This window comes from Vulpes vulpes, chromosome 12 (genome assembly GCF_048418805.1).
Source record: "Vulpes vulpes isolate BD-2025 chromosome 12, VulVul3, whole genome shotgun sequence".
NCBI classification, from domain to species: Eukaryota; Metazoa; Chordata; class Mammalia; order Carnivora; family Canidae; genus Vulpes; species Vulpes vulpes.
This window is the reverse complement of record NC_132791.1, coordinates 111,737,009-111,748,353: the sequence shown is the minus strand read 5'-3', so window position 1 is coordinate 111,748,353 and position 11,345 is coordinate 111,737,009. Positions and strand designations below refer to the sequence as shown.

Here is an 11,345-nt window from a genome sequence, read left to right as displayed (position 1 = left end):
TTTTTTTTTCCTCTCTTCTTGAAAATGGGAAGATATTCTATGATACTCTTAGGGATTCACAGGCTAAATAAAATATAGTTTAAAATATACAATGGATAAAAGATAATTTGGCACTGATCAGAGTTGTCTGTCTAGAGAAAAGTTTTCAAACATTCCAAGATTGTCAAATCTTGTCCCTTTAAATCAGATAGAATGGTGAGGTCAGTAAAAGCTATCTAGTTTTTTTATTTTTATTTTTTTTAAAGATCTTATTTGTTTATTAGAGAGGGATAGAACACAAGCAGGGGGAGGGACAGAGAGAGAGAGAAGCAGACTTCCCACTGACCAGGAAGCCTGAAGCAGGGCTGGATCCCAGGATCTCAAGATCATGACCAGAGGCAAAAGCAGACACAACTGACGGAGGCACCAGGTGCCCCTATAAAGCCATCTAGTTTTGCTATGGGAAAGTGAGGAGCCAGGCTTGCTTTGATTTTCAAGAATCAGAGGAAGTGTGCTTGAGTGTTGAATGCCATGGTGGTTACTGTGGGTGAGCTGTTCCCACCTTCATTCTCATCTCCTCAGTGGGTTGGATCTGGATCTGCAGAGAACTAGGAGTCCATCCTGGAATCCCAGTCTAGGATCCATTTCCTAAGCACAGCTGATGATTTTGTAAGCACTTAATTCCTTTTAATCCTCTTTGCTTAAAAATCCTTGAATAGTTTGTTTCCTTCACTGAAACTTAACTGTTAGAAATTCTAATTAGAGTGGGACTTCTATAAAGCTTGGCAGATAATCACCTTCCTCCAAGGGTGTTTTGTGCCCTACTTGACCCCAAAGCCATGTGTCATAAGAACAGGCCAAGAAACAAGAAATGAATCCAAGTGGGTTGTTCAATAACACACCTGGTGATATCTATGTTCATTCTGAGGAAAAAAAAGTCCTTATGATAATATTTCATCTTAGAATAAAGATGGAATATTATTCTGAGGGGAGATTACATAACTGCTATCTTTTCCCCCAAAATAGGCATGTCCTCTTCTCTTTTCTTTTTTTTCTCTCTTATACCTGCTTACTCTGGTGAATCAATGCAAATGATTAGGGAAAATTGAAATGTCTATTGGCTGAGTTAGCTCAGAAACTCCTCCATAATAACATTAAATTATATGAGAAATTGCCCAAGTTGAAAATATGTGTGAAGTATGTGAAGGTTGTCTTTGATACTTTCCAAATCCTTTTCTGGAATCTGACCATCTTCCTCCCCAACAAAATCTTTTATTGGCTATTTGAGTACTCTTGTAGGGGTACTTTTTGTCCTTTGCCATACAAATTTACCCTCACTTGTTATCTTAGTAAAGCGTATGCGAGAAAGATATATGTACACGAGAGCAGTGGATTACTGACTGCGCTATTTCAATTCCAGAGTTACTAGCATAAAAAAAAAATTCAGAGATTAGCCTAAAAGAGTACCAGATTGGTGAAGTTTCAGGCAGCTTCAAAAATGAATGAAAGAACATCCTACACTGTGGGGATATCTGTGTGGTGACTGGGTTGTGCCTCAAAACCAACAACTCAAATGATAAATATTTTGACTTATTAATAAAATTTTAATTTAATTACAAGTAGAAACTGAGAGAGACTTAATTTGAATTCAGGGACAATATGTCATTTAGAGATGAATTGTGCTTTTATATTTTGAGGAAAACAGGAAGGTAATACATAGAATAATAATTTAATAACAATAATATTAGGAATATTGATATTAATCATTAACCTATTATTATTAATATAATAGTAATAACATTATTATTATGCCAGTGCATATTTATCTAAATTTCAGTAAGTATGCTAAATTATTTATATTCATTAACATATTCCAATCTCCCAACAGCTCAATACAGTAATAATGACATTTGAGGAGTCCTTTCTTTGTAAACCAAGTACTTTGCTAGCAGAATCTTATTTAATCCTCAACACTGCTATGAGGCAGGAACTACTTTGTCCCTATTTTATAGATTAGGAAATTGAGTTGTAGAGAAAGCTGCTTGCCTAAGGTCAGCCAGCTAACAAGACGACAGAAGATTTAAATATGGTCATTTGCCCCAGGATCCAGGCTCCTACCCACTTTATTACACATGTGTGATTATTTCACAAATACCAGAGGAATATAATCTGATGGCAGCATCCGTCACTGATATTTATGGAGCACCCAGTCTGTGCCAGACCCTGTTTCCTAGCACTTCAGAAATATTTATTCTTTCCTCTCACATTTCCATGGAGGAAAGGACTTCCTTTCTTCTCCACATTCTGGAAATCTTGGATTTTGCCCGTTTTACCTGCTTTCCTAACAGAAGAGGAGCCTCTCATCTGGAGTCTAAAATTCTTTGGGCCATACCTTTACCAGTAGGTGGAGCTATCATGCTTCAAAAGCAAGAAGGCAACTCCATCCTTTTCTTTGGACCAGTTCATTTATTAATAGAAAAATGACTCTTGGTATTCCTGGGTGGCGTAGCGGTTTGGTGCCTGCCTTTGGCCCAGTGCGTGATCCTGGAGACCCGGGATCGGGTCCCACGTCGGGCTCCCGGTGCATGGAGCCTGCCTGCTTCTCCCTCTGCCTGTGTCTCTGCCTCTCTCTCTCTCTCTCTGTGACTATCATAAAAAAAAAAAAAAAAAAAGACCCTTGTATACATAACATCGGGGTGCAGGTGTCCTTGGCGTTTCAATTGAACACCAGTAAAAAATAAATTTATTATTAAAGAAAAGAAAAAAAAAAAAGAAAAATGACTCTCTTTGGCACCATCTCGTCACCCTTACTCCTGCAAAGTAAATAGACTAATACATAGAATCGCTTTTCTGCTGGTGAGGAATGTCCACAATTTTCCTTTTGTTGATTCAGGGCCAGAGAGAATAAGTAGGAAGCTTCATTTGGCTTTAAGATTAAAGATTTTTCCAATCTAATATTTACTAGAGAGTTCTGCTTTCTACAGATAATGACCCCCTTGCCATTGCTACAGCTGGTTTGTATCTTATTTGACCAGAGGCCTTTGTGCATATTCTTTACTGATTAGAATTTAGAGAAGAAGAATTAATCTTAGGATGAACTAACTTGTAAAAAAAATGCTTATGATTTTTAGTCAGCCTTTAAAAAAAGAAAGAAAATTCTGCATTTGGGACAACCTAGGTGGACTTGGGAGGACAGTATGCTAAGTGAAATAGGGCAGACATAAAAAGATCAATACTGCATGATTTCACTTATATATGTAATCTAAACATGTCAAACTCATGAAAGCCTAGAGTAGAATGATGGTTGTCAAGGGCTGGGGAGTGAGCAAAAGGAGATGCTCTCTAAAGGGAAAAATGTTACAGTTCTGCAAGATGCATAAGTTATGGAAATTTGATGTACAACATTGTAACTATAATTAATAATACTTTAATATCCTTGAAATTTGGTAAGAGTTGATTGTAAGTGTTCTCATCACAGAGAATTCATAATTATTTGAGGTAATGAATATGTTAAATAGCTTGATTGTGATGATCATTTTACAATGTATGCATATATCAAAACATCAGGCCCCGGGTTAAAATACATGATTTCTTGCATCTTTAGAAAATATAACATCACAAAAAGCTTTAATTACCATTGACTTTGACAGTTAGAATATATTGAACTTGAGTTACTTAAAAAGGAGTGAGGTGGGGTACCTGGGGGGCTCAGTGGTTGAGCATCTGCATTTGGCTCATGTCCTGATCCCCCGGGGTCCTGGGATCATGTCCCACAGCCTGCTTCTCCCTCTGCCTGTGTTTCTGACTCTCTCTGTGTCTCTCATGAATATATAAATAAAATCTTAAAAAAAAAGAAGGAGTCAGGAATGAGCAAGAAGTGCTGATGTATGTCAGAGAAAACAAGACCATTTAATGTTATAACTGAATTAGGCTAAGGTGACCATTATGTAGAATGGGAGAAAGGAAGGGAGGGAATGAGGGTTTTGCAATATAAGGATAAGCTCAGACCCTCCCTATCTTCATTCCACATTTGCCCATATTTATGGGGTTTATATTAAAGATGAAAGAATGACTTTCAGCTGTAGCTTAGAGCCTTAGCATAAGATCCTTCTTGCAATGTGATTTGATATGTTTAGAGGGAGTATTTCTAGTTATTGTATCAGCTAAGTAAGAGTTTGTAACTTTTCACAGAGAACACCTTTTCTGGGGTCGCCTGGGTGGTTGGCTTGGTCAGTTAAGCACCTGACTCTTGATTTCATCTCAGGTCATGATCTCAGGGTCATGAGCTCTAGCCCCACATTGTGCTCTGTCTCTAAAAAAAAAAAAAAAAAAAAACAAATCAGAAAAAGAAAACACATTTTGTGGGCCCTCCCAGGTACTTATCACTGTTGTAGCCTAAGGAATGTCTATCCAGTTGGGACACTATTCAAATTTGGCCTGAGGCATTCTTAGCCGCCTAGTAATTTTGAGGGGTCTGAGAAAAATAATTGGGATTCATTTCAGTAATGGTTTGGTTTAAAATTTTCTTAAATATAAAATCCACAATTGGAAGATTTCTCAAATTCTTTTCTTGCCTTTCTGCTCTTTTTTTCTCTTTCTTTTCTCTCCCTGAGTTTACCTAATCCCATGGCTTTAGCCTCAAAAGAAACGATGCCCAAATCTTTCGCATGTACTGACCTTCCTCCTTATATTTATTTAGCCTTCATTGGACATTTTCCTAATGTGTACTTCTGCTTGGGTGTCCTGCAACAATCTCACCATGTTCAACACTGAATGTATACTTCTCATAAATATTTCCAATCTTTTCGAGTTCCTGCTGTTGGTAGTAACAGCATAAGTTATCAAAACACCTAGGCTAGTATCCTTTGGAATTTTTTTTTTTTGTCTATTTCTTTCTATCTTCTTTGTTAGAAGTCCTGCTGAATCTTCCTTTGCAATGTCTCTTGAATATATTTGTTTCTTGGAATTACTCACAGCAGCACTATTATTTCAGGGCATTTAAAAATCATCCACAGTCAGTGGATGTTGTGATTGCCTCCCAAAGCTTGAGCCTGCCTCCACTCCATCTTATACCAGTCCACCTTGCTGGTGTGCACCATGTTAATATTCCTGAGTCTGCGTTTTGATTATTTCAATCCTGTGCCAAAAAAGCAATAAAAACCCTGAACGGTTCCCGTTGGCCTCCCATGGTGAGCTGACCTGGAGTTGGGCATTTTAGTGCTTCCTAAACTAGATCCAAATCTGTCTTTTGATCTGAGTCTGTGCTGCAGTCCCTGGAGGAAGACATTGGGCCCTCTGAGTGTCTGTGGAAGTCCTCAATGTGACACTGAGAGAGCAGGAAAATGATATTCTTTCTTTGAGTTCAGTAACTTTGATCTGAAGTGCTCCTCCATGGCCACCAGGAGTTCAGTAGTGGCCTTCACATACTTCACTGGTATTTTTTTTGTTGTTGTTCCACACTCAGGTGTGTGAAGAAAAACATTGACACTACACAGGCTTTGCCTATAGAACAAGACCTCTGTTGCATTTAGTAACTAGTATAGGTCCCAGGAAAGATGGAAAAAGGGATTCTCATTCATTTATCTAATTAAAAAAAATATCTAGTCAGTGCTGACTGTATATGTGTCAAATTACGAAGCTGCTACAGAAATAGTGTTGAAGAAAACAGACATAATCTGTGTCCCTTTAGAACTTAAATTCAAATGTACGTGAGTGTGTTAATGTGTGTGTATGTGTTGTGGGAAGACACAATGAACAAACAATGTATAGTATTTCGTATGGCAGTGGGTGCTATGGATGCAGGAAAGATCATCTGCTTTTCTGTTTGGGGATGTTGCCTTATTTGACAACACACCAAAAGGTGTTAAAATGGTATTTTCCAATACATCACTGTTACTATAATGAACTAGGCTATAAATGCAGAGTAGGTAATTTATTTTTGCTATAAAGCCTGATCTCTGGGGAAAACACTGGGAGAACAGGTCTTCCAGTTTTTAATCAGGTCCCTAGTATTTCCTAACTCATGAAAACCCCTGAGATCATATTAGCATGGGGGCTCTTTTGGCACCAGAAGATGATATTTACTACCTACCCCCTAGTCTGGAGAAAAACACTTTTGGCAAAGCCACTATCAGAAATCATGTTCCGCAAGTCGTGGCTCCTCAGAGGTCTGTGCTCTGGTTCCCTTGGTCCAAAACTCACTCAAAACAAAAACTGTAATGAAGAAGAATATCTGTTCTTAGTTGCTCCCCTCTAAAATTCATCAAAGCCACTTGTGCCTCTGAGAAGGGAGAAAAATGAGCAAAGCCCAGTATTGAAGTCCCAGTGCAGAAGGGTGAGTGTTGAATTTTATCTGTCCTGTTCTTCTTCCTCCCAACCCTGAGGAAACTGAAGATCTGGAGTGGCATTATTATCTCCTCTCTGCTGAGACAACGATTAGTCATCAAATGGGGCTGGTAGACTGTCAAAGCAGAAGTGGAGGAGAAATAATGTCATCTTGATTGGCCACAGGATAACTCAGTCTTACCCTAACAGCACTAGCCTGTTACTGTTTTTGATATACATCTTTAAACAGTCGCTCAGCCTTTATACAGTGGAGACGACCAAGGCACACAGCAGGGTGGGTTTGAGTTCATTCTTTCATTCTGGGTCTCAGTCTCATTATGGAGGAATTGGGGAGAGACAGCTGGGTACTCATTTTAATGTTACCGTTTGTCCTGTTCTCACAGATACGCCCCAGGGACGAATGGCCATAGGAAATGACTCTTCAGTGACCGAGTTTATCCTGCTGGGTTTAACACAACAGCCAGAACTCCAGCTGCCTCTCTTCTTCATTTTCTTAGGATTCTATGTGGTCACCATGGTGGGGAACATGGGCTTGATTTTTCTGATTGGTCTGAACCCTCACCTGCACACTCCCATGTACTACTTTCTCTTCAACCTTTCCTTCATTGATTTCTGCTACTCCTCTGTCATAATCCCTAGAATGCTGATGAGTTTTGTAAAGGAGAACATCATCTCTTATGCAGAGTGCATGACACAGCTCTGTTTTTTCTCTTTCTTTGTTATCGATGAGTGCTATGTTTTGACATCAATGGCCTATGACCGGTATGTGGCCATCTGTAAGCCCCTGCTTTACAAGGTCACCATGTCCCATCAGGTCTGCCTCATGCTGATGGTGGGAACATATGTGATGGGGTTTGTGGGTGCCATTGCTCACACCGGATGTATGCTGAGACTCAGCTTCTGTGATGGCAACATCATCAATCATTACATGTGTGACATACCTCCTCTTCTCCAGCTCTCTTGCACGAGCACCTACATCAATGAGGTCATGGTTTTCATTGTGGTGGGCATCAATGTAATAGTGCCCAGTCTCACTATCTCCATTTCTTACACCTTGATCCTCTCCAACATATTCCATATCCGTTCTACAGAGGGCAGGTCCAAAGCCTTCAGTACCTGCAGCTCTCACATAGTTACTGTTTCTCTCTTCTTTGGAGCATCAGCATTCATGTACCTTAAGCCTTCTCCTGCTGGGTCCCTGGATCGAGATAAAGTATCCACAGTTTTTTATACCATCGTGGGGCCAATGATGAATCCTTTTATTTACAGTCTAAGGAACAAAGATGTTAAAATTGCACTGAGTAAGACTTTGAAGAAAAGGGTATTCTCATAAATGGAAACTGTTTTAGTTCCAGATTCCAAATCCTAGCAAGGGCATACAGTGTATGAAGCTATGCAGAGAACAGTAAGAAGTCAAAATAGAAATGCAAATGATTCAAATAATAGGGTAAATTAATTATTTATAAATCACTGCACACAAACAACATAAAGAAGAAGAGGGATCAGTCCTTTATCTTTTCATAGAAGGTAAAAAGGAGTTCACTTGTCATTCTTCTGCTTATTTTCAGAAGTTATTAAGTTTTAAATATAAAGGGTTGTATGTTGGTAAATCCAGAAATGGTAAATTGTGAGATTTTTGGCTGAGGCATGCTTGGAATTCCTGTGAAGCTTTGTCATGGATATATGGACTTTGGTGGACTTGAGATTTGGTTTTTATTCTTCATTCAATAAACCTTCATTGGGGGTGAAAAAAAAGGCTGTGGTGGAGTGAGAGTTGTCTATTAGACTGCTGTAGTACATTTTGTTTAGGGAGATTCTTTTGTTTCCCCAAAGAAGATAAAAATAGAAAGATTCCCTTTTCCCTCTGGTCTCTGGTCTCAAGGGAGTGTGGTAAAGGGAGATTTCCTTCTGATCCTAGATCCTAAGGACAAGAAATTAAGATAACCTTTTAGAGCTATCAGGAATAAAAGGAACACTGGGTTTTGCCTCTTGGGATTTCAGGGCAGGAAACATAGATAATGGGAGAGGCTGTATTAGTAGAAGAATTTTTGTCTTTTTCACAAATAGTCCTAAAAATCTTAAATCCTTTTAGTAATCAGCATTTTCCCTTTATTATTTCCACTGTCCCTTTTGTCTCAGAAGTTTAATGGCACAAACAATACAGTAATTTCATCAACAAATAGATTCTGAGCACCTATCCTAGACCAAGCTCTGTTGTTAAACATCGTGGATATAGTGGTAAGTAAGACATGCAATGTCTGTGCTCTCACAGGGCAGATAGAGTTGTTTTCTCAGTCTTGAGTTTTGAGATTTCTTGATATATTCTGAATGCAAAGTATATCAGACATGTGGTTTAAATATTTTCTCCTAACTTATCTTGTCTTTTCATTCTCTTTTTTTAAAAAAAGATTTTGTTTATTTATTCATGGGAGACATGAGAGAGGGGCAGAGACATTGGCAGAGGGAGAAGCAGGCTCCCTGTGGGGAACCTGATGCGAGACTAGATTCCAGGACCCCGGGATCTTGACCTGAGCTAAAAGCAGGTGCTCAACCACTGAGTCACCCAGGTGTTCCTCTTTTCATTCTCTTAATATTATCTTTCAAAAAGCAGAAAATCTTAATTTTGATGAATTCTAATGTCTCAATTTTTATTATGGTGTGAACGTTTGGGGTCATATATAACAGGTCTTTTGCTTATCCTAGAGTTCCAAGGATTTCTCTGTTATGTTTACTTCTCTAAGTAGTATGGCATTTAAGTCCATGATCTGTTTTGAATTACTTTTTCTATATGGTGTGGGTTGTTGGTCAGAGTAAATGTTTTTGCATATGGATATCTAATTATCCTAGCATCCTTAGTTGAAAAATAGTTCAGACTCAAGTCAACAAAGATATTTGGATCCAGAGGTAGTAGTGGAGAAGGGGAAATGTGTGGCTCTGGCGCTGCTAGGTACTGATGAATGCCTTTGTGCTTCTGAGTGAGTTAAATAAAAGTTTGGGAAGGGAATTACTGGGCAAATGGAAAGTCTATGTTTAACTTTTTATGAAACTGCTCAACTGTTTTCAAAAGAGACTCTACTATTATTATATTCCCACTAGCAATATTTGACAATTTTTTCCATATTTTTTGCCAACACTTGGTAATGTCTGTCTTCTTAATCATAGCCGTCCAGGTGGTGCAGTAGTATTTCATTTTTTAAAAAATATTATTTATTTATTCATGAGAGACAGAGAGAGAGAGAGAGAGAGAGAGAGGCAGAGCCACAGGCAGAGGGAGAAGAAGGCTCCATGCTGGCAACCTGTCACAGTACTGGATCCTGAGTCTTCAGGATCACACCCTGGGCTGAAGGCGGCGCTAAACTGCTGAGCCACCCGGGCTGCCCTCATTTTGGTTTTAATTTGCACATCCTTAATGAATAACACTGAGCATTTTTTCATATGCTTATTAGCCAATTGTATACCTTCTTTGAAATATCAGTTTAAATATTGTGTCTATTTTCTTTTTTCTAATTGAAATGTAGGTGATATAGAGTTTTATATTAATTTTAGGTGTACAATGTAGTGAATTGATAATTCTATGTATGATGTAATGATCATCATGGTAAATATAGGTACCATCTGCAACCATACAATGTTGTTAACAATATTATTGACTATATCCCCTATGCTATTCTTTTCATGTCTGTGATTTTTTTCTGATTAGGTTATTTCTCTATTCAATATTAAACTGTAAGACACAGTTAAGAAAATGAAAAGTCAAATCATAAACCAAGGATGTATATATTTGATAATGGACTTGTGTTAAGAAAATATAAACAACTCATTAGTTCTTATGGTTTATTATTTTTCATTCTTTTACTTCAACCTACTTTCATTGTTATATTTGAAGCAAGTTTCTTTTAGGTAACATGTAGTTGAGTTTTTAAATGAACCTTGAAAATCTCTGCTTTTTAATTGGCCTCTCCATTTAATTTGTTTAGACTATTACTGATCTCTTGATGTCTGAGGGCTGACTCTAATATTGAGTTATTTTCTCTTTGTTTCCACTGTTTCTTGTTTCTCCGCTTCTTTTCTTGCCTTCCTATCAATTATTTGACCTCTCTCAGAATTCAACTTTGATTTATACTTAGTGATTGGAGGAAGTGTCTCTGTCTATATACTCTAGATAGCACAGTATACATATGTAACTTATATGGTCTAGTGGTATTGACATTTTATGGCCTGGAATAAAGTGTAGAAAACTTGCTTCTATTTACTTCCCTTTACTCTTTTCCATTAAAAAAAAAAACTGTCTTTAGGGCAGCCCTGGTGGTGTAGCAGTTTAGCGCTGCCTGCAGCTTGGGGTGTGATCCTGGGAGCCCGGGATCAAGTCCTGTGTCAGGCTCCCTTCAGGGAGCCTGCTTCTCCCTCTGCCTGTGTCTCTGCTTCTCTCTCTCCCTCTGAATAAATAAATAAATAAATCTTTAAAAAAAATTGTCTTTAGTATTTTTTTTCTACATACATTGAGTGTCCCGTCAGATGGTGTAATTACTTTAGCTTCAAATGTCAAAAAATTGTTCTAAAAAGTCATGAAGACAGCTTATTTATCTCTATTTTTCCATAGTCAATAGTTCTTCCTTCCTGGAGTTTCAGGCTTCATCCTGAGATCATTTCCTTTCTGTTTCATATACTTTTTTACCATTCTGAAAGGGTCAGTATCTTGACAAATTATGTTAGATTTCCTTCATCTGCATATGTATTTATTTCCCCTTTATTCCTGAAGGATATTGTTAGTGGATATAGAATTCAATATTGATGTTGAGTTTGAGAAATTCTTTATAGATTTTGGATACTAACCCTTTATTAGATAGGTCATTTGCAAATATCTTCTCCCATTCCAAAAGTTGTCTTTAGGCTATGTTGGTTGTTTCCTTCACTGTGCAGAAGCTTTTTATCTTGATGAAGTCCCAATAGCTCATTTTTGCTTGTTTTCCCTGCCTCAGGATATATATCTAGTAAGAAGTTGCTCTGGCTGAGATCAAGAA

At 38.0% G+C, this 11,345-nt stretch overlaps 1 protein-coding gene across 1 annotated transcript; it reads left to right on the top strand.

Moving 5' to 3' along the window:
- The first annotated feature begins 6,724 nt into the window (after positions 1-6,724).
- On the top strand, positions 6,725-7,657 carry LOC112920208 (olfactory receptor 8B3-like). The gene has a single exon (XM_025998857.2). It carries the CDS (start codon positions 6,725-6,727, stop codon positions 7,655-7,657), a length of 933 nt encoding a protein of 310 aa, XP_025854642.2.
- Positions 7,658-11,345: the final 3,688 nt, after the last annotated feature.

Excerpts from the sequence above, each read along its gene's own strand:
- LOC112920208 (XM_025998857.2), top strand. The coding sequence starts at position 6,725 with ATGGCCATAGGAAATGACTCTTCAGTGACCGAGTTTATCCTGCTGGGT.